The sequence below is a fragment of the Zalophus californianus genome, chromosome 1, assembly GCF_009762305.2.
Source record: "Zalophus californianus isolate mZalCal1 chromosome 1, mZalCal1.pri.v2, whole genome shotgun sequence".
NCBI lineage: Eukaryota > Metazoa > Chordata > Mammalia > Carnivora > Otariidae > Zalophus > Zalophus californianus.
Window position 1 is genome coordinate 67,756,850 of NC_045595.1, and position 26,283 is coordinate 67,783,132.

General features: G+C 45.6%; 1 protein-coding gene across 2 annotated transcripts; it reads right to left on the minus strand.

The window, feature by feature from the left end:
- Positions 1–13,626: 13,626 nt before the first annotated feature.
- On the minus strand, positions 13,627–25,769 carry CX3CR1 (C-X3-C motif chemokine receptor 1). Of its 2 annotated transcripts, XM_027587869.1 has the most exons (3): positions 25,686–25,747; positions 19,075–19,125; positions 13,627–16,593 (listed from the first exon to the last, which is right to left on the minus strand). In XM_027587869.1, exon 3 carries the CDS (start codon positions 16,582–16,584, stop codon positions 15,514–15,516), a length of 1,071 nt encoding a protein of 356 aa, XP_027443670.1. In that variant the 5' UTR covers positions 16,585–16,593; positions 19,075–19,125; positions 25,686–25,747; the 3' UTR covers positions 13,627–15,513. The 2 variants fall into 2 exon arrangements, with proteins under 2 accessions (XP_027443670.1, XP_027443669.1); XM_027587868.1 differs by lacking the exon at positions 19,075–19,125 and having other exon boundaries at positions 25,686–25,769.
- Between the last annotated feature and the right edge of the window lie 514 nt (positions 25,770–26,283).

The following is a 26,283-nucleotide window of genomic DNA, read 5'->3' on the forward strand; positions in this document are numbered from 1 at the left end:
AGTAGAGGAGGGTGCTGTGAGTGACAGCAGGGAGGGGCTGCTCGGCAGAGGGTCCCGGGGTGTGGGACAGTGGTGAGCAGGCCACTCTGAGGGCTGGCTGTGGAGGCGGGAGGGGGAGAACCCGAGGGGCTCCTTCAGCCCCCTGTGTCCAGTGATTCTTGTTGCTCCTCCCGTTCTGTGAGACCACACTTAGCAAGTCATCCTCTTTCTCACCAGGCTGAAAAATTGCCCGCCTCACTGGTTTCTAAGCCTGCCACGACAGTACCCACATTACCTAACTCCTCCGCCCACCGCCTTCTTCCTCTGACCTTGGACCGCCCTGAGGCTCTGCCACCCCAGGGAGCACACTGTCCATCGTTTCTCTCATTCCCTCTCTCCAGATACATGCATATCTACCCCATTTGGAATGTGTGCCAGGCCCTACAGGGCAGGAAAAGTCAGGGGATTTTCACCTAATATTTTTCTGGTTACTTTTCTAACACCTAAATTCCATAAGCAATGGGAAAGAGGGAAGTTTCCGCTTTTCTTTCCTTCTAGACTCTAAGAAGTTTCCTTGGGCAGGAGGAGGGCGCTGGGAATGTATAGACGTTGGTCCTGGCAGAAGCCTGGACATGCTGCAGGGCCCTCAATCATCCGTGAGGCCCTGGGGGCAAAGGGGTCTGTGCCCTGCTTCCTGGGCTGAGCCCTGGAAAGGAGCAGTCACCCAAACAGGGAATAGATCTAGGCAGACAGGGCCATCACCAGCATACCCCGTGCTGGGTTGTAGCCTAGAAGCAGCACAGTGAATTCTGGGCCCGTGGGTGGCACAGACAAGTGAGGACGGAAGCTGGACCGGAGGACCAAGGCAGACTGGAAGGGGAGCCAGTCCACTTGCATGGCTCCGTGGCTGCCATGTAGAGGGGATGGTGGCTGTCTGGTGGACACGTGCATGGAGAGGGGGGATGAAGGGAAGGGTAGCTACCAGGTAGAATTGCATGGAGCTGCAAGCGGCAGAAAATCCAATGCCTGGTGGTGTGAACAGCGGGAGGTTCTGTGACTTCTGCACTTAGGGCAGTCCAAGTGCATACAGCACTGTCACCGTGTCACCCAGGCTACTGGCACCTCACCCCTTCCTTCTTTATCATCCTTTTACTCTGAAAAAGAAGGAGCAAGTTGTGGTTTTTGATTTAGGAAATAAATTTAGTTCATGCAAATGATCCACCCTTAAAAAATGAATCATAATTATAGAAGTGCATTCTTCTTTAGTTATATTCAAATATAGCTCACAAATATCAGTGTGCTAACTGAATATAGCTACTCCTGTAACTTCAAGTTGCCTCCTACTCAGCCAAACGGCAAGATTTTACCAGTGGAAACTTAGTCACTATTTCTTCCGCACCCCGCCCAGCTTTATTGCTGAGATATAATTTACATGTAACGTTGTATACGTTTGGGATGTACATCCTGGGGATGCCTGGGGGGCTCAGTGAGTTAAGTGTCTGCTTTCAGCTCAGGTCATGATCTCAGGGTCTTGGGATCGAATCCCGCATCAGGCTCCTTGCTCAGCTGGGAGTCTGCTTCTCCCTCTCCCTCTGCCACGCCCTGCTCTCTGTTTGCTCTCTCTCAAATAAATAAATAAAATCTTTATATTGAAAAAAAAAAGGATGTACAACCTGATGATCTGACACACATATATATCGCAAATTGATTACCACAATAAGTTTAGTTAACACATCCATTACTGCACATAATTATCTTTCTTTGTGTTTGGTGAGAAACATTTAAGATCTCTTCTCTTGACAAAGTCCAAGTATTGTTAACTCTGGTCACCATGCTGCAATTAGATCCTCAGAACTTATCAGTTTTATGGGTAGAAGTTTGTACTCTTTCACTAACGTCTCTCTATCCCCCCCACCCCCCGCCCGCCCCCAGCCACCAGCCCCTGACAAACTCCATTCCACTCTGTTTCTATGAGTTTGGCTTTTTTAGACTTCACATATAAGTGAGATCATACAATTTTGCTCTTTGTCTGTCTGATTTATTTTATTAAACATAATGACCTCAGGTTTTATTCATATTGTCTCAAATGTCAGGATTTCCTTCTTTTTTATGGTTGAATAATATTCCATTGAATATATATATCACATCTTTTTTTATGCATTCATCCATCAATGGACACCTAGGTTGTTTCCATATCTTGGCTATTGTGAGTAATGCTGCAGTGAACACGAAGGTGCAGATATCTGTTTAAGATAGTGATTTTATTTTGCTGGGTCGTGCGGTAGTTATTTTAAAAATTTTTTTGTGGAACCTCCATACTGTTTTCTGCAGTGGCTGCATCAGTCTTTTATTTTTGATATTAGCTGTTCAAACAGGTGTGATGTGGCATCTCACAGTGGTTTTGATTTGCATTTCCTCAATGATGAGTGATGTTGAGCACCCTTTCACATATCTGTTGGTCATCTGTATGTCTTCTTTGGAGAAAAGTCTATTCATGTCCTTTGTCCATTTTTCGATTGGATAATCACTATTTTTTTTTTTTGCTCCATTAATTTTACTCCTGTAAATTTTTACTACCTTATCAACATCTTGCACATTCTAAATAGCAGCTGCTGAATGTACCCAGCATATGTCAGTAAACACAGAAGTCATATATTTCCAAGGGCCCACTCATGCTAACTGCAGAGCAGAATAATACCTCTTGCATTTCACCCTTCATATTCTGGTAAGCAAAACTGTGTTCATGAAAATGTATGTGAAACTTCAGGTCCTACCTGAGACCCATGGTTGGTCCAAACCTGCATATGCAGCCCCGGCACTTCAGGATATCACCAAAGGTTCCTCAGGATACCTATGTACACGAGGTCTTGTGCTACACGTTCTCACCCCCACTCTGCTCCTGAAGAGGGAAGAAAAGCCCATGGGAAGGGTCCTAAACACTGGAATTAAGGCCAGTAGGGCTTGAGGTAAGGCCAGCTAGACTGTGCCCTCTGGGGCAGCAGACAGAGGAAACGCGATGTGAATGTGTGTTAGCCCCTGCTGTGGACTAGACACTGTGGCAGCTGCCTGCACAGCGATCTCTCATTTTCTCCTCTGAATATAGGCATCAATACCCCATTGTTCTGATGAGTAAACTAAGGCCCAAGGCAGTTAAGTAATTTCCAAAGACCAACACTGCCAGAGCAGGGATACTTAATCTTCAAGTCTGGGCTCATCAGGAGGGGTAAGGGTAGATCTTCATGGACAAGACAATAGCAAGATGGCCCTGGGCTCCTTCTGGTCTCACTGAAGGCTCTGTGGAGCAGAGGCGCTGGACCCAGGGGCTGGCACATCTGTAATACTTGGAAAGAGGAGGAAGTCTGTGCGGCAGGCGTTCCCTTATCCTGGGAGGGGCCAACGGTTATCAGGGTGAGTGAAAGAGAACTTCCTGAGAGACTAAGATTGATTACCTGGGCTCCTTATATCTCCTAGGGTTGCTCTGACAGTATATTTAGGGTCCACACACAGTGCTTTCATTGTCCTTTGTGGCCAATAAAGGTAGAGAAGATTTCAGACATAATCTCTGTTCTTCACTGTTGCAATTGCACTATCCCTAGACTGAGCATTTTCAAAAATCCTTCCTTCTGTAAGGATTCCTTCCTAATCCTTCCTTCTGCTGCCATTTTACTGGTTCATGCCTCTTCAAGTAAAATACCTGGATGCCTTAAGGTGTGACAAACCGCGGGTGAAAAATACTCCAAAGAACTGGCATCAGCATCCCATGCCCATTATTTCCCAGCCTGTGTATCTGCCCATACTTTGAGTAATGATGAATTAATGCAGTGTGATTTCTGCTACCTCTGATTAACTTACATCCATGACCACGATAACCAGGTTGTAGCTAAAAGTCATTTTCTTGACATTCAGGTTTGAATAGCATCTGGCTAGCAGCCTCTGGGGCAGCCCCTTGCAATATTTCATTAAAATGCTAATGCACCCGTAGGATAGCCTGAAATGCCAAGTAACACCACAGACTAAGACTAAACACAACCTTGACAGAATACGGGAGGAATCTGCATTAACTACAAGGCAAGGTCATTTGAAAAGAGAAACCACTGTGACTTTTGCCTTATGAAACAGAAAAATAGTAAATGATATCAGGAAACAATATTTGTAACATATATGAAAGACAAAAGATGATTCCATTTTCTCTATTACAAGCTCTTAAAAAAATCAATTTTATGGACAGTCATGCAGAAGAACGAAACTGGACCATTTCTTATATCATACACAAAAATAAACTCAAAATGGATGAAAGACCTAAATGGGAGACAGGAATCCATTGAAATCCTAGAGGAGAACACAAGCAGCAACCTGTCTGACCTCGGCCACAGCAGCTTCTTGCTAAACCCATCTCCAAAGGGAAACAAAAGCAAAAATGAACAATGGGATTTCATCAGGATAAAAAGCTTTTGCACAGCAAAGGAAAACAACAAACTAATAGGCAACCTATGGGATGGGAGAAGATATTCACAAATGACATATCAGATAAAGGGCTAGTATCCAAAATCTATAAAGAACTTATCAAACTCAACACCCAAAGAACAAATAATCCAACCAAGAAATGGGCAGAAGACATGAACAGACATTTCTCCGAAGAAGACATACAATGGCCAACAGACACATGAAAAAATGCTCAACATCACTTGGCATCAGGGAAATACAAATCAAAACCACAATGAAATACCAACTCATACTCATCAAAATAGCTAAAATGAACAACACAGGAAACAACAGACGTTGGCACGGATGCAGAGAAAGGAGAGCCCTCTTACACTGTTGGTGAGAAAGCAAACAGGTGCAGCCACTCTGGAAATCAGGATGGAGGTTCCTCAAAAAGTTAAAAATAGAACTACCCTACAACCTAGCAATTGCACTACTAGGTATTTATCCGAAGGATACAAAAATGGTGATTCAAAGGGGCACATGCACCCTAATGTTTATAGCAGCAACAGCCAAACTATGGAAAGAGTTCAGATGTCCACTGACAGATGATGGATAAAAAAGAGTATAATAGGGGCGCGTGGGTGGCTCAGTTGGTTAAGCGACTGCCTTCGGCTCAGGTCATGATCCTGGAGTCCCAGGATCGAGTCCCACATCGGGCTCCCTGCTCAGCAGGGAGTCTGCTTCTCCCTCTGACCCTCTTCTCTCCCGTGCTCTCTATCTCTCATTCTCTCTCTGTCAAATAAATAAATAAAATCTTAAAAAAAAAGTATAATAAAAAAGTAATTCAATGCAATCCCCATCAAAATACTATCCACTTTTTTCAAAGAAATGGAACAAATAATCCTAAAATTTGTATGGAACCAGAAGAGACCCCGAATAGCCAGAGGAATGTTGAAAAAGAAAAGCAAAGCTGGCGGCATCACAATTCCGGACTTCCAGCTCTATTACAAAGCTGTCATCATCAAGACAGTATGGTACTGGCACAAAAACAGACACATAGATCAATGGAACAGAATCGAGAGCCCAGAAATGGACCCTCAACTCTATGGTCAACTCATCTTTGACAAAGCAGGAAAGAATGTCCAATGGAAAAAAGACGGTCTCTTCAACAAATGGTGTTGGGAAAATTGGACAGCCACATGCAGCAGAATGAAACTGGACCATTTCCTTACACCACACACAAAAATAGACTCCAAACGCTTGAAAGACCTAAACGTGAGACAGGAGTCCATCAAAATCCTAAAGGAGAACACAGGCAGCAACCTCTTCGACCTCAGCCGCAGCAACTTCTTCCTAGAAACATCGCCAAAGGCAAGGGAAGCAAGGGCAAAAATGAACTATTGGGATTTCATCAAGATAAAAAGCTTTTGCACAGCAAAAGAAACAGTCCAGAAAAACCAAAAGACAACCGACAGAATGGGAGAAAATATTTGCAAATGAAATATCAGATAAAGGGCTAGTATCCAAAATCTATAAAGAACTTATCAAACTCAACACCCAAAGAACAAATAATCCAATCAAGAAATGGGCAGAAGACATGAGCAGACATTTTTCCAAAGAAGACATCCAAATGGCCAACGGACACATGAAAAAGTGCTCGACATCGCTCGGCATCAGGGAAATCCAAATCAAAACCTCCATGAGATACCACCTCACACCAGTCAGAATGGTGAAAATTAACAAGTCAGGAAACGACAGATGTTGGCGGGGATGTGGAGAAAGGGGAACCCTCCTACACTGTTGGTGGGAATGCAAGCTGGTGCAACCACTCTGGAAAACAGTATGGAGGTTCCTCAAACAGTTGAAAATAGAGCTACCATACCATCCAGCAATTGCACTACTGGGTATTTACCCCAAAGATACAAATGTAGGGATCCGAAGGGGTACGTGCACCCCAATATTTATAGCAGCAATGTCCACAATAGCCAAACTGTGGAAAGAGCCAAGATGTCCATCGACAGATGAATGGATAAAGAAGAAGTGGTATATATACACAATGGAATATTATGCAGCCATCAAAAGGAATGAGATCTTGCCATTTGCAGCGATGTGGATGGAACTGGAGGGTGTTATGCTGAGTGAAATAAGTCAATCAGAGAAAGACATGTATCCTATGACCTCACTGATATGAGGAATTCTTAATCTCAGGAAACAAACTGAGGGTTGCTGGAGTGGTGGGGGGGTGGGAGGGATTGGGGTGGCTGGGTGATAGACATTGGGGAGGGTATGTGCTATGGTGAGTGCTGTGAATTGTGCAAGACTGTTGAATCACAGATCTGTACTTCTGAAACAAATAATGCAATACATGTTAAGAAAAAAAAAAGAAGAAGAAGATAGCAAGAGGGGAAGAATGAAGGGGGGCGGAAATCGGAGGGGGAGACCAACCATGAGAGATGATGGACTCTGAAAAACGAACTGAGGGTTCTAGAGGGAAGGGGGGTGGGGGGATGGGTTAGCCTGGTGATGGGTATTAAAGAGGGCACGTTCTGCGTGGAGCACTGGGTGTTATGCACAAACAATGAATCATGGAACACTACATCCAAAACTAATGATGTAATGTATGGGGACTAACATAACAATAAAAAATTAAAAAAAAAAGATGTGGTGTATATATACTCAATGGAATATTACTCAGTGATCAAAAATAATGAAATTTTGTGGGCGCCTGGGTGGCTCAGATGGTTAAGCGTCTGCCTTCGGCTCAGGTCATGATCCCAGGGTCCTGGGATCAAATCCTGCATCGGGCTCCCTGCTCCTTGGGAGCCTGCTTCTCCCTCTGCTTCTCTCTCTCTCTCTCTCTCCCTCTCTTCTCTCCCTCTGTCTCTCATGAATAAATAAATAAAATCTTAAAAAAAAAACAAAAATAATGAAATTTTGTCATTTGCAATGACATGAATGGAACTAGAGGGTATTGTGCTAAGTGAAATAAGTCAGTCAGGGAAAGAGAAATACCATCTGATTTCACTCATATGTGGAATTTAAGAAACAAAACAGATGAACATTGGGGAAGGGAAGGAAAAATAAAATAAGATAAAAACAGAGAGGGAGGTAAACCATAAGAGGATTCTTAATCATAGGAAACAAACAAGGTTGCTGGAGGGGAGGGGGGTGGGGGGATAAGGTAACTGGTGATGGGCATTAAGGAGGGCACTTGAAGTAAGGAGCACTGGGTGTTCTATGCAACTGATGAGTAACTGAACTCTCTCCCTGAAACTAATAATACACTATATGTTAACTAAATTGAATTTAAATTTAAAAAAATTTTTAAAAATCAATTTTAAAATGTCAAGCATACTAATAAACATGTGCACAATCCACCAAGAGGCAATTCACACAAAAATATAAATTAATTCCCTCAGTAAATGTTTGCTGAGTTCCTACTATGTGTCAGGCACCATTTGAGGCACTGTGGATCTGGTCCTTCCATGCTAATGTGGAAGATAAATCAGAAATAGGCAAATATCTTATATAATGTCAGGTAGAGATAAGGGTAAGCAAACACATAAAGGCAGGAATAGGGGTAGGGAGTGAGGGTGGTGGTGGGGTCTAGGTTTTAGATGGGGAGATTTGTGAAGACCTATCTGGAGAGGTGACACTGAAGCAGAGACTGAGTGAAGCTAGGTGGTGAGCCATGCACAGATCTGGTAAAAGAGACTCCACCCTGCTCCCCAAAAAAGAAGTTTCCAGTAGAGAAAGGGGCAAGTATAAATGCCCTGTGGTGGGGAAGAGCTCAGCCTGTTTCAGGAAGAGTTCAGGGGCCTGAGTGACTAAACAGAGTGTGGGAGGAAAGTCTTGGGATACGAGACTGGAAAGGAGATGCTTATTGTCTATCCCAGGGAAATGGTTAGGAAACTGAATATACACGTCTGAACTTTAGAGAATTTTGGGCTGGAGAAAATTGTTTGGATGTTGGATGATGTCAGTGCAGAGAGACGGTGTTTACAGATTTGCAGCTGGCTGAGCTCTCCAGGGGAGTGAGTGTAGGTAGAAGAGATCTGGGGATGTAGCCTCAAAGCCCTTGATGCTTAGAGGTCAGGGAGGCAGAAAGGAACCAGAGAAGACGCCTGGGGCGGGGGGGGGGCGGCCAATGAGGGCGTCCGCGAAGCAGGAGGAGAGTGTTACCTCCAGGGCCAAAAGGAAAAGGTGCTTCAAGAAGGGAGAGATGAGCTTTGTCAAATTCTGCTGATGTGTTGGTGAGGTGGGCCTGATCGTGGACCCTCTGAGCTAGCCACATGGAGAGCATCTGTGACTTTGCTAAAGGTGTCTGGGGGAGTGGCGAAGAGGAAGAGCAAGAGAGAATGGGGGCCAAGGGCCTAGAGATGCCTCTTGGGTGTCTCCAAATGGAGAAGAGACAAGAGCAAGAATGGTGGGAGGTATGGAGTCCAGAGGAGGGTCTAAAAATGAGAAGCACTGTGGTGCGCTCGTGTGCTAACTGGGAACCCTCCAGCAGAGAGGGATACAGTCCTTGGGGAGGTGAGATGGGATGAATCTAGTGCATAAGTGGAAGGTTTGGCTTTAGATAAGAGCAAAGAAAACCCGCCTATTGAACCCGGAGAGGAGGAAGAGCAAGTGGGCATAGCTGCAGGTTGGTGGGAGATGTGATTTGGAGAGCCTGTAGAAATTCTTTTCTGGTTCCTTCTATTTCTCAGTGAGATAAGGTGCCTAGAAATGGACACTTATCCTTTACCAATAAAAGTGTACCTTAGCCTTTTGGTATTGGGCTTCCCAACTTAGCAGCTGGGCAACCTTTTGTCCCCAAACAGGGCGACCTGGATACGCCAGGGCTACCAGGTAGCCCTGGATTCTCGGAGTTGGCACAGATGGGAGTTCCCTGGCTCATTGGAGCACCGCACCTGCTAGCAGAAGCCCAAGATAGAGGGTGTCCATAAGCCGTTGTGGTTTGGATTTCTAATAAATTCACTTCCATGTAAGGTATAAACAATTTGTGAAATGCATTCTGAAGAGAATTTACTAGAGATTTAAATAAAGTTGCCTGTGCTTCGGTTTTTCCTTTCTTTCATTTTTCAGGTAACAAACTCCCCATGACACTGAGACGGCCATATCCAAGTATATCCAAAAGGACCGTGGATGCATTGAAAGTAGACTTCCCTGCAACCAAATGTGCTAAATCTTGAACAAATTTTCTCTTCTGTTGCCTTTTTCAGATTATTTATGTTTTATACAGAAGTGAATTTTTTACACCTTCAAATTCCACAAGGACTCTTTGGGTGCCCTGTTCATCCTTACTTCTCCCTCTAAGACACTCCCACCTTCACCCGCAGAGCAAATGTTGCCACTTCCTTCTCTTCCTTGATTTTGTTGGAGGTTTTTTCCCCTAAATTTTTATTGGGGTAAAATATACATTAAATTTACTATCTTATCCATTTTTAAGCATACAGTTCAGTGCTGTGCAACCATCACCACCATCCATTTCCAGAACTCTTTCATCCTGCAAAACTGAAACTCTAATACTGTGATACAATAATCCCCCACCCCCATCCCCAGATTTTTTTATGACTCAGATGGCTTCTCCTGTGTCCCCTTAACCCAAACACTAAGCAGTATCTTAAAACAACTACTTTTGTGATGATATTATTCACTTAAAAAAAATCCCGTCTCTTTTTTCTTTTCTCTCTCCTAGATAGCAGTCTTACTACCTTCTCTGAGGAATGGAAGTCTTTCTCTTTCTCTGCCTCTTGAAGTCAGTAGCCGGTATTTTATAAAATAAGAAAAGTCTATAATGTCCAGATCCCAAAGCTTGGGAAGGTGAGGGTGGTGTGTGTGTGCTATAGTCAGGGAGTGGGGTTCTTAGAGCGTTAGCTCTACGGTGTCATTGTTCTGAAAAGCAATTTTGCAGTAGCTAGCAAAAGACGCTTCAGCAAAAGATGCTTCAGTCCTTTGATCCAGTGATTCCTCTTAGACAATCAAAGATATGCACAAAGCTTTACGTTCAGCACATAATAATGAAAACCACGTGTTGCCTCTATGTCCATTGGTAGGGGCTAGGTAAAGTCTATACGCAATCATTAAAAACCATGTTTGAATATGGGCCACACAATGGCTTATGGACACCCTATATCTTGGGCTTCTGCTAGCAGGTGCAAATGTTTATGCTATAATGTTAAATGAAAAATATAAGATAAACTACATATATATATGTTACGATCTCAAATCTTTTCTTAAATTTGTATCTGCAGAGAATAACATGGTAGAGAACCACCTCAGGGTTAAACAATTCTCAGGGAGATGGAATACTGTGTAATTTTAACTTTTTATACATTTATTTATTGTTTATATTTCCTATGACTGTACACCTTTTTTATATCCAGAAAAAGACATAAAGAATATAAAACAAACACACTGAAAATGGAACAATCTTACCTAGTACCCAAAGAAATGCAAATTAAAATTTATTTTTGTTTCTGCGAACTAAATAAATGAGGAAATATGGAGTAAAAGAGTAATTTTCCTGCTGAGCATGTTTTGTGGTTTTTAGAACTGTCTAGGGTGTGTCTGTGGAGGAACAGTGGCTGTTGCCTAACAACATGTCTTATTCAACAGAAATGGAGACATAGAGCCTGTATCCTTGAGAAAATGAGTTGGCCCTCCTATGGATGGAGGGTGTCTTGAAGAGAAACCAGATATTTCTAAATTTGCTAAGAACTACATTTGTCAGTTGCTCTCAGATAATACCACTTTGGGGTAGCCCACCATGGGGTTGCCAACTTAGCTATATTTACAAGTCATGTTGAAACTGAAGTGGTCCCCATGGGCCTGGGAAATGGGTGTGGATGGAGAAGAATATTAACTTCTGAAGTGGGACAGACTACCCTAATTTTTGAGGGCACTAATAAGGCATCAACTCAGGGGCAGTTGGTACCCAAGGTGGAACTCTCAGTCAAGTTGCCATGTTCCCACATATAGTTGGCGGCCTTGTGGGACCAGAGGTCAGTTCTCTCCTTGGGTGCTCAGGGACAGACTCACAGAGAGAGAGACAATGGAAAGCCCACCAGACCTTATATACACTCCAGATGCAGTGGATTTTGGGGTAGTAGCTCTTCCCACCTATCCAAAGAGTGTATTCTCCAGCTTTCTTGGTGGCAACATCCTTGCGAAGCCTACTTCTCCCTCAGATGATCATTTGATGAGCATGAATAAGCCTGAAGTGGGTAGGATTATTTGGAAAGGGCTGGGCACTTCCCCGAGGGTGTGGCCATCCCTGGACAGTGGCCCTACTCGACTTAAGACTCTGCCTACCAACCCATATCCTGTTTATAGGTTTGCCTATGGTAATCCTGGTATCCTTGCTAATGAATGTCTGTTTACCATCTTCATTAGAGATACTGATGTCATAGAATAGCTGTCGCCGAAAGCTGCCCCACCCAGGCTGCATCTGTCATTGTGAGTGGATTGATTCTGTTAAACTTGGCATTCCGGAGGGCAGACGTCTCTTCCCTGCTTAAGTCATCCACCTGCAGACCTTCTTTCTGGATTTTTTTTCCATGCTCACCTGTGTTCTCTGTTCTTGGAGGCAGGGTTGGTCTGTATTTTTTTCCAGCTTTATTGAGATATAATTGATACATGACATTATGTAAGTTTAAGGTGTACAACATAGTGATTTTGTATATGTATATGTTACAAAATGATTACCACAAAAAGGTTAGTTTAGACATTTATCACCTCACACAGTTACAATTTTGTGATGCGTGATCAGAATTTTTAAAAAATCCACTCTATTAGCAACTTTTAAATATACAATACAACATGGTTAACTACAGTTATCATAGGATTGGTCTCTATTTTTATCACGATGAGAAAAAAATCAGTAGATTGAGAGTCAAGGGATCTACCTCTTTCATTAATTCCCTGCGTGATCTTGGACCAGCCTCCAGCCCCATCTGGGTCTCCTGTCCCTCATTGGCACTACAGTTCTGTGACTCTGGGACTAAGGAGAATAAGAAGGCAAGGACAAGATAGTATGAGTTTCTTTGCTGTGAAAGGTTCAATCTAAGAAGAAGGAGAAGAAGAAGGGAAAAACCAAAAATAGTCACCACCATTTATTTGAGCTTGCTTTGCCAGGCCTGCACTGTGAACATTGTGAAGGTAATCTTACTAAATCCTCACAATAATCCTAGGAGGAGGGTACTACTTTTAGTCTTAATTTTCAAATGAGGAAACTGAGGCTCAGAGATGTCAAGTAACTTGCCCAAGTTCACAGAGTTAATATGTTGGGACTCAATCACAGATCTCTCTCTGCTTTTGGAGTCCACCATTTCACTGTGCTTTTGGGAAGATTGGAACTCAGAAACAGTACTGGGTCTGATCCAGCTGTGCTCTTAGGGCCAACTGTCTTTTTCAAATGTGCCTTCCTTTGTTTAGCCACTAACATCATTGCTATTTAGGGTTTTTCAATGAACTACCCTATTTCCTCCCTATTCTGTCTTATTCAGCAAAATGAATGAGTGAATGTTTCTTATGACACAAATTTAATTTTCATTTAGAAATGAAAGTGCTTTGCCTCTCTACTTTTATTTTTCAAGCCAAAAGAATTTTTCCCTCTTTTCTTGGGAGTCCAGAAATAAGTTAAAATTTAATTAAAAGTTTTATGATTCAACAGTTGCAATGAGGTTCAAGTGATAATGGAACAAACTTGTGGATAGCCTGAGGAGAATGTTCCCTTCTGTTAGTTGTTTGAGCCAATGTTCCAGGAGAGTCTCCCCACCCACTCTGCTCCTAATGCCTCTCACTATTCACACACTTTTCCCACATCTTAAGATCCCCATGCCCTCACACCCCTCCTTTACGTATGACATTCACTGAGCTAGGATGCTATCCCTTCCTTTGCCTGGAGAGCTCCTTACCCTTAAAGACTCAGGTCCGACTGCTCTTGTGTGACCAATTATTGCAAAGTATGTTTATTTGTTTACTTCTCTGTTCTGCACTTGAATGTTAAATCAGTGAGGGCAGAGGCCTGGCCTCACTCATCTTTGGAACCACTCTGGAACTGAGTCCACATAACACTTATAATATATGCCCAATAACAATTTCATAATAATTTTGTGTGTATGTGTCCAAAGCCAAATGTTTCCTGTGCCCTTTGTCCCAGTTAGTCCCATGATGAGGAATTTATCCAAAGGAAATCACTGAAGAGGAGACAGGGAATTATGCAGACAGAAGTGCTGTAAATATGTATTTGCTAAATATTGGAAACAAGTTTATCAAGAGGATAATGGTGAGTAAATTACAGTACACGATCTTGATGGAACATGATTCATTCTCTCATTGATTAAACCAACATACTGACTGCCAAAGAGGTGTTAGAATTACAGCAGTGAGTCAGGTGCCTTCAACGAGTACACAACCTGGCAGAGACTTCTAGAGCCATCATAACAAAACTATACAGAAACAGAGAACTATTTGTGGCCTAATGTTAAGAGAAAAATAGCATATTACAGAACAGTCTGTACGTGATGCTTTCAACTCTAAACATGTGAAAGTGTGAACAAGTTCTTGGTGGGCAAATGAAGGTATTGCATGTTTAGGTTATAGGTGACATTCTCTTTAGCATTATTACAATTGTTTTTCAAGCTCTGAAGAATTAGACCAACCCAGAAGTCTACTGAAAAGGGGGAAAAATCTGCTCCTGGGCCCTGGCTTTCCAGGTTGGCAGTGGCATGAATGGTGGGGGTTCTCTCCAGATGGGCAGGGGCTTGCCACGAGACAATTGGAAAGGCACATTCAAAGTAGTCTGGAGGGCTGGGTCAGGGAGGACTGTCAATCTGTATACGTAGGCGTGTCCACTGAGTGCCTCTGTAAGAACCAGCCTCCTCTGTATCTGAGTTACATCAAACAGCAGAGCCAAGGCTCTGCCAACATTCCCCTTAAGCACTGTGCCAAGTGGCGGGGGGAAGCTGAAGTCTGGGAATCAGATAAGAAGGTTGGGACCTGTAAGAATTGGTGGCTGATTCCTCATGCTGGAAAGGATGCTCCTTATGTGGAAAATACCAGTATCTCCATTCTATAGTTGAGGAAGCTGAAGCTGGTCTGGCTCCAGGCTACCCAGCAGGCCAAGTGATGAACTGGGATTGGAAACTGTCCTTTCTCAGTTTGGGCCAGGGTTCTTTCTATTTATCTCCCAGGTCCTGGAAGCAGGTGATGATGCATAAGGCTGGATGGAAGAGACCTGGCTGGCTGAGAGGCTGGATTCTTTTGGGAAGGGGAAGAAATGGGGAATCTGTTGGTTGGACTGCATGACGGAGGGTCTCAAATTTGATGCAGTAGGCACTGGGCAACTATTGTAGGTTTGGGGCATGATAGAAAGGGGTTTCAGGGAGAGGAGGTTTGGCAGTGTGTGCTGGCTGGTGTGACCAGTGAGGAGGCTGGCCCAGACACACGGTAAGGTTGGTGGGCAGCTCTTGTTCTATCAGATCAAACAGCACCCGCCCCTCCAGCTTCTTGGAAATATGTCTTCCTGTACCTCTAACCATGAGATTGGAATGGAAGCTGCCACCTTATCTTTTCTCCCCCCATGGATATAACCTGGTCCAGGGATGGACATCTGATTCAAACATGGCCAATGAGAGCCCTTCCCTGGGAATTTTAACCTTGAGGCCAGAGAAGGATGGGTTTCAGTCCCTCACTATTGGCTAAGCTGTTTCTGGGAGCTCTGTCACCACTCAGAGATTTGAGAGCCAGAGAGAGGAAATTCTAGCTGGACTCAATCCCTAGTTTCTACTTCCAGGGAGGGCTCAGCCACCCTCTTGTTCATGCCACCGTGTGAATAATACTCCCCACCTCCTCTTTAGCTAAGCTAGTCTGTGTTGCATTTTTATCATTTGTAAACAAAAAGTCCTGACATTTGCAGTTAGAGACAGGCCTCCCCTTTATCATTCAAATCTTGGCAGAATTCTCAAAAATGCTTTAGGGTTGTTTTGGAGCATTGGGTTCAGCATTTCTTGCGTGTAAGAAACAAAAAAGTCTGTCCTCATTATTCAGTGTCAAGCTCAGAAACTCCAGGCTCTCTGTGGGAATAAGGCTTTGGGTATCCCTTCAGAGAATGATGGACCCATCTCCATCACTGGTGTGGTGAGTAAAATTGCTGCTCAGAATGCTTTCCCGCCTGCTCGTTTGTGATTCAGTTGGGGAGAAACTGACATGGACAGGACGACCACACAGGACAGCCAGACATTTCCTATATAAGTGGTAGAGGTATCTTCTGAACTTCTCTCCAGCAAATGCATAGATAAAGGGATTGAGGCAACAGTGGATAAATGCAATTGTCTCGGTCACACTGAGGGCCAACCTCAGATCCCTCTTCATGTCACAACTGGGAAAGAAGTCATAGAGATTAAGTGTCTCTAAGAAAATCATGATGTTGTAGGGTGTCCAGAAGAGGAAAAACATGATGACCACCAGAAAGATCAGTTTAATGGCTTTGGCTTTCTTGTGGTTCTTACAGGAAAACAGTGTCTGCATGATTCTGAAGTAACAGTAACTCATAATGAGCAGGGGGAGCAGGAAGCCAAGCAAATTTGCTTCCACGTTGCGGAGGACAGGCCAGAGTTCCTGCAGGACCTCAGGGTAGTCACCGAGGCATTCGTTTTCTTTTTGTTTTGTGAACATGAACTGAGGTGCTGCCACCAAGATGGCTGCTGCCCAGACGCCTAGGCTGATGGTGACGCCATGCTGCACAGTCCGGTTGTGCATGGAGTTGGCTGCCAGGACAATGGCCAGGTACCTATCAATGCTGATGACAGTGATGAAGAATATGCCTCCAAAAAAGCCGATGAAGAAGAAGGCGGTGGTGAGTTTGCACACAGCATTGTGAAGGCCTTGTTCACTTAACAGGTAGTGAGTCCAGAAGGGTAAGGTGGCTACAAAGAGCAGATCAGACAAGGCCAGATTCAGGAGGTAAATGTCTGTGATGCTCTTGGGCTTCTGGCTGTTGGTGAGGGCAAACACCACCAGCAAATTTCCCAACAGGCCAAAGGCAAAGACAAGGGAGTAGAGTATGGACAGGAAGACAGTCCCAAAGGCCACGATGTCCCCCATATCACAGGCTTCAGCAGACTCATCGTACTCAAAGTATTCTAAAATTGTTTCAGGGGAGTGGGTGGGCATGGTGAGGGCCTGGATCAGAAAGGAAAACAAGTAACAGCATTAGTTCTCAGAGAAACAAAGTTGGGATTCTATCTGGCCCCACACATAAGCAAGGGTGGAAGAAACAATATTGGTTGGATGCCTAACCAATACACTTCCCAATGTCACGCACTGACGTTTGATTAAACAACCAATCTTGTTTAATCTCCACAATAGACTCTTGACGGAGGCTGTAACAGATTCCTCTGACAGAAGAGGAAACCAGGTCTCTGAGAGGTTCAGAGACTTGCCCAGAGCTACACAGTGAATGGCTCAGCTAGCATTTGAATCTAGAGCTTTTGAAGCTTGAGACAGATCTTTTCTTTGATTTTCAAACACGTATCCAAAAGGTTGACCAGTGTGTGGATAGTGGGAGAGAGGACTATGGGTGTGGAGAAGAGGGGGTGCGATGGTAGGGCGGGGTGCAGCCATAATTCACATGTCTAGTCCAAACTTCCCTGAAGCAATTCTCCAACTCCTTCCTTATTCCCACCTCCTTTACCCTCTGGATCCCAATTTCTCCTGCAGGAGGCTGAGATTGAAGAGAGAGGTCTCAGGCACTCTTCAGACACACAGAGCCCTGAGCAGACCTGTACCCAGAAGTCCCTCATCTTTGTTTTTGAGAACCCTTTCTCTTCCTCTTCCTCTTGGAACCAACAGGTCCTTCTCTTCCTTAAGAGATAAGACACAGAGTTATACACTCTAGGGTGACCACCTTGTCTCGGTGTGCCCAAGACTTTCTGGTTTTAGCACCAAAAGTTGGAAACCCCTCAGTTCTAAGCAGACAGCCATGGACGGCCATCCCACAAATCCAAGTGAAGAGAGAGGAGTGTCGCCATTGCCATCGTAGGGTCTCTGCTGTTATGAAAGGACTGATTGATCCTGTATGGGGGATCACACTCAGTTAGTCTGCCGCACTGGGTCCAGGTGGCTAATTTACCCCATAATTACCAGCGCTGCACTCCTTGTGGCCTGATGATTCATAAGGATTTTGTTTCCTCAGAACAAAAATTGAAAGTCAAGACATTTCTGCACAGGTAGAGAAGTAACACTTGTTCCCTTCTCCTTGACCTCCCCAGCCAGGACTTACTTGTCACTCCAGAGGCTACAAGGGCAACCTTTTCACTCTGGCCCTCTGGGGCCTCCTCCTCTTCCTTGTGATGCCACAGGCAGGCCCCCGAGAACCCCCAAGTATGTTCAGAGCACACCTTTTGGTTGTCACTGCCTCCCTCCCCACCACAACTAAAAACAAGGTTCACACCTCTTTAACCAAGGGAGTTTCCACACCTCACTGTATCCTTTTCATTCTGGTTTTACCAAGACTGTGTCTCTGCCAAGGTGAGGGCCCACCCTTCCAGGCAGGGCTTTGCTTCTCCCTTCCCGCCAGGGCTTTGCTTCTCCCTTCCCAGCCTCTGCTTTGTGTTCTGGCCCATCTCTGCATCTTCCCAAAATTCTTCTGGCATGAAGTGGGTTAAGCCTTTCTGACCTGGGCTTCTCAGGCTGGGATGGAGTGCCCATCCCCCCGGGAGAGCGTATGCTTTCTTTGTTTTAAGCCGCAGCCCCCATTTTCTCAGAGATGAACCTCTGCTTGTGACCCTAATCAATCATATTTAGTTTAACCACATAAAATGGCTGATGTGCTACCCCTTTTGAGCTCACAAATGTCAGTTTCAAATGGTTCAAGCTGAAATATGGGGAGACGGGGACATTCCTACTCCGTGCACGTGGCTTATGGTAGTGGCCCATCTTCCCAGATGCGCAGCTGTGTGAGAGTGGAAATAGTCAAGCCCTCAGTGATCATAAGTTAGGTACCACCCTCTTCCTTCTCCATTTTCCCCCAGTGAAAGGAACTGACACAGTTGGCCTTGAGAGGAGGTCAAGGACAAGGAAGATTGCCTGGTATCTCTTCATGCCTGTGCTCAGTCCTGTGGCCCAGGAACTCTGTGCTGGGGCATTGGCTTGCTTTTGCCAAAGCTGCATGACGTAGGTTTAATTTCCACTCCCAGCACTGTGCCTTATACACAGGGACCTCCTCTAAATCTTCCAGCGGGTGTCCTTGGGTCACTGAGGAGGGAGAACAGGGAGGTGGGCAGACTCGGGCTCTCCCGTGGCTGTTTCTCTGGCCAAGTGACCCTGGGTGAACTTGGAACCTCTGAGTCTGACATTCCTCATCTGCAAGACTGAGACTCATTTTCATGTCTGCCCACAGTGCTGTTCTGAGGACAGCACCTGGCATGGTGTGTTGCACATAGCAGGCACTAAATAAATGCATTTGGTGAGGAAGCAGAAGCAGAAGCATTTCAGACCATCATCCAGTTTGCCTGTGAACTCTTGTGTTGTTCACTCCCACCCAAGGTATTGGTCTGTAAAGTTGGTTTTATTTTTTTCCCTGAAATAAAAAATATTTTCTTTTCAGGTTTTTTTTTTGGGGGGGGGGCGGAGAGGGTACATAGGGGAGTAAAAAAAGCGTACCTTTACTGAGTTTTTACTCAGCTGTCAGGCTCACTGCTAAACACTTATTACCTGTTTTGGGAAAAACATTCATGAATTGCCTTGAAGTTTTAAAAATAAAAATAAACAAAAATATAATATGAGTTATATGAAAAATTAAAATAAATAAGTAAGCAAATAGTCTAATATGATAACCAGCACATAGTACATGCTCAAGAAATGGTAGCCAACACATAACAGGATACTTCTCTCTACTTTATGGGCAAGTAGATGTGCTCAGAGAGGGTGAGTAACTTGCTCAAGGCCACACAGCTGGCCTGTGGCAGGGCTACTGTTTGGGCCCACGTGTGGCCAGGCTGTCTGCCCTGCCCGAGACTGGGAGTTCCTGAGAGAGGAACAGGGTCTCCTTCAGCTCTGCAGACCGATGTTCAACAGAGGGAGAGGCCTTGCCCAAGCCAATGCCACAGGAATATTTGCAAGAGGATAAATATTGTCTCCTAGACTTTCATTCCAAATTGCTCTGTGGCAGGAATAGTGGCAGTGGCCTTTTGATTGTCCGGTTCCCAGAGGTGCCCAAAGGGCACCCGAGTGTCCTTCCTGATCCTGGCCCAGGGGCCCTTGCTTGAACTCTGGGTGCTTAGTGGATGCCTAGTGTGTTGAATGAATGAATGAGTGAGCGAATGAATGAATGGAAGGCATACAGAAACAGAAGTGCCGCTTTGGCCACACTTGGAGAGCCCTTGGAGACAAGCCCAGACCCACCAACTCTCCAGGGTCAGAAATCACAGCTGCCCACAGCTGCACACTCCTCTGTGCTGGCCTAGGTTTCTAGGCAGTCTGAGCCCTCAGGCCAGTCTGAACCCAGCTTTGCTGGCTGAGAAGCCCAGAGCATGCGAGGGCACCATTTACATCAGAAACCTGACAGTGAGGAAAGATGTCACTGAATTATGCCACTGAACTTGACAGCCTGATCAAGGGAGGGACCTTTTTAGGAACAGTGGGTCTGAGCTCGGTTGTCCTCCTATTATTTCCGGATCCTCTGAGATGTCCCACGATTGGGAGACAAGCCTAACAATGGGGCCTCCTGGCTGCAGATGGGAGCAGGGCCAGTCCTTGAGGGTGGCCTTCCGGGCAGGCTGAAGGGCCACCAGGGGTCTGATTGGCTGGACACCGGCTTTCCCGGCCCCTGAGGACAGCAGGAACCAAGTGCAGGAATCCGAGGAGATAAGCCTTTTTTTCAGGGCCTCCTCAGCTGCGTCTCATACAGATGGGGATTAGAGAGGAGAGATGCGTGCTGGATGAGTTGAGGGCTGTGGCAAGAACAGAAACCGCTCCAGGCTGCTGTTCTCAGGTCTCCTCAGCCTCCCGTCCCCTCAGTCAAGGTTTACTAAATGCTGTTGAACTGCAAGAGTTTGAGCTGAGCCCAGAAGTAGAGCTTTGAGTGCACATGGGTTGCATACTCCGGTAGAAATGAACCTGCCCAATCAACTCACTCGCTCATCTCCCGTCTCCGATCCTGCTCTGCTTCCTCTGGCCCACTTCCTTTTCTCAGGCCTGCTCATTAATATTTCAACTTTTTTTGGGTCGCCATTTACCCATTGTTTCCAATCAGCTTCCCTGTTCTCTACTTCCCTTTTCATTTAAGCGGGCTGGGTCCACTTTCCTCTTCTGTCCCACATCCTTTTTGGGCTGCTTCCCCCATCTTTTGGCTTCACATCCTGCTTACTGTCTGCTAGACCCAGTGCATCCTTTTTTTGTTTTGTGTTGGTTTGTTTTTCCCTCGTTGCTCTCTGCTTATGGCTTTTTAGACCCCTGAGTGAAGACCAGGTTTGAGGTTCTGTTGGTTTCTAATGCCAAGAAAAGTGAGGTTGAATGTTTTTCTTTTGCAAAGGAAATTAGAGGATGGTAAAGATTGCTTGAGCCCTGACCCCAGCATTCTGCATGGGGGTGCCACCGTGCTGAGAATGTTCCAGAGCCTGAAGCTATCCTCGGAAAGCCCAGTGTGGAAGGAGAGGAAGCTACCATTCTCGGGTGCCCCATGAGTGCCCCGCTCCATACACAAGACCCTATTTCATTCTCTCGACAACCGCCCATGAGAATGGTTGTCCTTCTTGTATGACTGAACCAACAGCAGCTCTGAGAGATCTGGGAAACTCGTCTAAGGAGCAACAGAGCCAGAATTTCAGCCCATATGAGCCTCTCCACAGAGCCACGCTCACTGCACAGCGCCAGGCTCTCCCTCTTGGAGCAGAAGTCTGCAGCTTATCGCAGACCACTTCTCTAGATCTAGAACTGAGAAATAGCAGACTCAACACCCCCTGGAAAGAATATGACCCGTGATGCCAGCCTGAACACTTGTTCTGCATTTTTCCCCTCTGGACTCAGAACCCACAAGGTCTGACCCTGAGGGGAAAGGCAGGAAGTCGGGAGATGAAGGTGGGGGGTGGATATTCACCTCTCCAGCCAGGACTAGGGGATCCTCACTGCCAGACCCCCAGAATCTAGCTCTCATCAATGCTGGTGAAGAAATTTGGAATCTTTTTCTCTGGAGAAGAAGAGGCTGAAGGCTGTAGGGTCAGCTTATTTCCTGCCTTCAAATATATGGTGACGCAGTACCCTTCTCATGATGAGCATGGAGTAAAGTACGCAATTGTTGAATCACTATATGGTACACCCGAAATTCATATAACACTGTATGGTAACCATACTGGAGTTAAAACAAAAAGTTAACAAAAAATAAGGTGATGCTTTTCTGAGCCGTGTGCTTCACAGGGGCCCACATAGCCCACAGACGGCTTGGAGACCCTGGGCAGCTCACTCTGGCTCTGCCTCAGTTTCCTCATATGTGAAATGAAAGCATTGGACCAGACGGTCCCTAAGGGCCTGGCCAGCTCTGGCACACTTAAGTTTCCAACAAGAACCAAACTCAAGTACAACGTGAGTCCTGGGTCAGGGAGAGCATGGCCTAGTGTCAAGAGAAGTGGCGGCTCATGAACATGAATCTTCTGGGCTCACAGCCTGCCAGCATCCAGGTGGGGTTCTGTTTGGAGACAGAGAGCTGGGTCAGTTGACTGTGGTCCTAACAAGTCTTGAGCTTCACTTTGCCCTGGATGGGAGGCTTTTGGGTCTGGGCCCAAGCCTACACCCCCTGCTGTTTGGGCGCCGGAGTCTTACCAGGTCCTGATGGTTTTCCCATTTACAGGGACAGCTAACTTTCTGAGACACCCTGTGGGATGCAGGGAGAAGTGAGGATGAGAAGGCAGAAGAAGGGCAGATGGAGGGGACCCGAATTGCACGCAGAGGAGCTCTAAGAGCACATTTTACACCTTGCAGCCCCTCCCTTGTGCAGGTGACCTGAGTGGCCCTCTCTCCGTCAGCAAGCAGCCCACCTGAAACAACACGGACTCACCCACCCACCAGCGTTTGGACCGGCCACACGGACGCCCCTCCAAGACCAGCAGCAGGAGAAAACAACCCTGAGACTGCTCGGTGAGCCGCCCTTTTACCGAAGCCGCTGTGGTTCTGGGTTTGACGCGTCTCCCTCTCGTTTCCTCTTTCAAGTACACTATGCCATTTTCTTATTTCTGCCCCACTGTGAGGTTCTGAAAGGAAATGCTTTAGGACTTTTGTCTAGTAATTGAGGAAGAGGTGGATTTTAAATTAATTATTAACTAAGCCAATATCTGTTATGTATCTTAACCATATGCCTGTGTAAGGACAAATAAAAATAATGCATAAGAGGTTTACTTCTCCCCCTTGAAAGTAAGGGAAGAGAGTCTCTTTTGCCACCTCCTTCCTAGGATGCTTGCTTTAGAAAACTTGTCACTGGAAGTACATTCTCCTCTCTGAAATGTAGGTATGTGTCCTTTTGAAAATGTGATCACCTCTTTTGTCAGCTTTATGACCCAGGAATCTTTCTCAAGGACCTGGGGGCCTTCTCTTTGAAAAGTAAACATCAAGAATCAGCGCCCTTGGGGCGCCTGGGTGGCTCAGTGGGTTAAGCATCTGCCTTCAGCTCAGGTCATGATCCCGGAGCCCTGAGATTGAGCCCCGCATCAGGCTCCCTGCTCAGCGGGGAGTCTGCCTCTCCCTCTCCCACTCCCCCTGCTTGCATTCTCTCTCTCTCAAATAAATAAAATCTTAAAAAAAAAAAGAATTAGTGCCCCTGTCACCCAGTTTCTGTGGAAGGGTAGGAGCCTAACATGGGTGGGTGCCTCGCTCCAAGTTACAAAAATAGGTCCCGTCATAAAGATATGAGTCTATTTCTTCTCGGGATGAAGCCCATCAGCTAACACAGATGGTCACCCCAGTTACCATGGTAAAGTTAGGATGACTGTGTGTGACTGTTGAGTTCTCTCGAGTAAGGACTAGGTATGTGTCTCTCACGTTAGGGACTGTATCTGCTTGGCTGTGTAAAACGGTGAGATTTTTTTCCCCCCATCTCTGCAATCTCTTAGCAGATTGCCCGAGATGGGCATCACATTCTGGTTTCATGCCAAGTTAATACTAAAGGTGTTTTCTTTCTCTATTAGCTCTGTGAGAGGTTTTTCTGGGTTGGAGATCTTATTTTTAATTTTATTTCCCCAACACTAGGCTCTGTGCTCCATTCGGTGGAGGTAAAAATGGCTAAGATACAGTCTTTAAGTTGCTGTTAATGTTCAGTAACAGAATATAAGAAAATATTTCCCTTAGGGGAAACCCAAGGATTGGATCATTTAAGCTGAGTCTTAAAGCTGAGTGTTTCTTCCAGGTAGACAAATGTGGAGGTGGGAAGCGGGGGTGGGGGTATTGAAGCCAAAGGCACTGGAGGGTCTGAATACAGGGATGTTTCCCGGGATCAAGGCTCCGCAGAGGGGGTGTGAAGGAATATACTAGAAACAGAAGGAAGTGAGGATGATGGGGTTAGAAGGGGCCGGCATGCTCCTGGAGTCTTCATGGAAGTCGAGTTTAGTCTGTGTGGAGGATTCAGGAAAAGATGCAGAGAGCAGGAGCCGAGAAGACAGAAGAGAGGTGAACAGAGGGTCCTCAAATTCTACGCTAAGGAACTGTAGGAGAATTATAAGACTTTGAAAGAGGGGGGAAATTACTGGGTGTCCTGGCTAGCACACCCTTCAGGGCTACCTCCCCCTTTCATTTTCTGGCCCATATACAGCTCTGTAAGTTCAGGAGACTGATAGCAATGCAATAATCTTGTTTGCAGGAATAGAACCTGTGTCTGGTGGAGACGTGCTTGATAACCGCCCCGTGGTTAGGGACCAGTTTTGCATGTATCTGTATGTTCTTCCCAGCGTTTCTGGAAGGATCTCATCCACTCTACTGCTGTGGCTGGTGTCTGCTCATTGCCATTGGTGAACAGGGGGGCGTCGTGTGAGCGTTCCACGGTGGTCTTTTCCACTGTTGATGCACACCTGGGTGGCTTTCGGCCCAGGACCGCTGTGGATAACACCGTCACGAACAGTGGTGTGTGTGTATCTACATCTCCCACAGCATGGATGCATTTTAAAAGTATTTGAAAAAGAAAATGAACTTTCTTGGGGGAGGGGAAATCCTAAAACTCCCTGGCTTTTCTCTGAGCTCAGCTGAGAACCTACAGAGCAGAGACTGCGGAATCTGTCAGGCTGAGATGGCCAGATAAAGGTCAAGCAAGGAGAAATGAGAGGCCCGGTCAGTCCTCGCCTGGGTCCTCCATGTAGTTCCTCCTCTCATGCACCCACGTGTGTGTCCACTCTGAATTTCTGAGACTGTTTTCCCATGACACAAACCTTCTGAGCCCGTGTCCTCACAATGATTGTAACAGCATATGTTAATAGTGGACATCGAATTTGTGTTGGCAATTTATTCATTAAAATAGTTGTCATTGTAAATGCAATAGGTGCTCTTTGCAACAAATGTAGGTGGCACAAAAAAAGCATGGAAAGAAAAGGAAAAACAACATAGAAGCGAACGAGCTACCATCCAATTTCCCAGAATCAACCACAGCTAGCTTTCTGTCTTTTCCCGTGCAATTGTTCTGTGTGTTTTTATATTTATATTAAGTGTCATTATATTTACATTTAAGATGCAAGTGTTCTATTAAACCATTTTTATTATAAAATTTTCAGACATAAATAAAAGCAGAGAGCATCCCCAGGTGCGCACCACACAGCTTCAATTAGCAACTCATGGTCATGATTTCATCTATTCCCCATTCCATGTCCTACCAGATTATTTCAAAATAAATCCAGGTGTCATACCATTTCACCCATAAGCAGGTAAGTATGAGTCTCCAAAAGAATAAGAACTCTTTTTAAACAAAATAGTAACTTTGATACTATTTCTCACTTTAAGAAGTTACTAAATCCTCACGATCATCCAGATGCAGAGAGGAGCACTCAGAGAAGTGAACATTCTCCATGCCCCTAACATGTAATTACTGTTGCTTCTAATCATATCCCGTGTCGAGTGGATCAAAGATGGTCTAATCACCCACTGCCCGCCACCCCTCAAGCCCCTTGGACATTAGGCTGCAACAGCTTTGGGAAAACGGTCTCTCTTGTTAGCGTGGAAAGCAAACCAGCATCCGTACCCCCCGTGACCTCTGACCACGCCCCGCCCCGCAAACCCACAGGTGCTGGCAAGTTCTCTGCTCCTACCTGGGCCGGGCCTGGGAAGGAAACCTCCAGACGTGACAGTCAGCCACCTGGTCCCACTGTCTCTGTCTCTGTCACAGAGTATTTCCCTTTCCCTCCCTCTGAGGGCATCTTTATTTGCAAAGTTAGCCAATAGTAGGGGGTTTCCTGTGAGGTAGACTATCTTTAGATGTTGCCTCAGTCAGGCTCAGAAGCTCCAGGCTGGAGGCCATCGGATGGCAGGAAGGTTTGAATTCACAAACCTGGAGGACGGAGCCGGGGTGGAGGTGGGGGTGGGGGCGGGGAGCAGACCCACCACGGCTTGGAGGACGCGAGGTTGTGGAGGCTGTGTTATTTGCTCCATTCGGGGGAGGCCAGGGAGCAATGCAGTTCTCAGGAGCCACTAACGCCCACTGAACCTCAGTTTTCCTGCCTGTAAAAAGGGGCCCACAGCACTCACCGGGCTGCATTGGGGTGCAGATTAAATGAACTACAGCTTCTCTCTTCAAAGGACAGTCCCAGGCACTGGGAGCTTACTAGAAATGCAGCCTCTGGGGCTCCGCCACTGAATGAAACTCTGCATTTTGATGAAATTCTTAGGAGATTGATCAACACATGGATT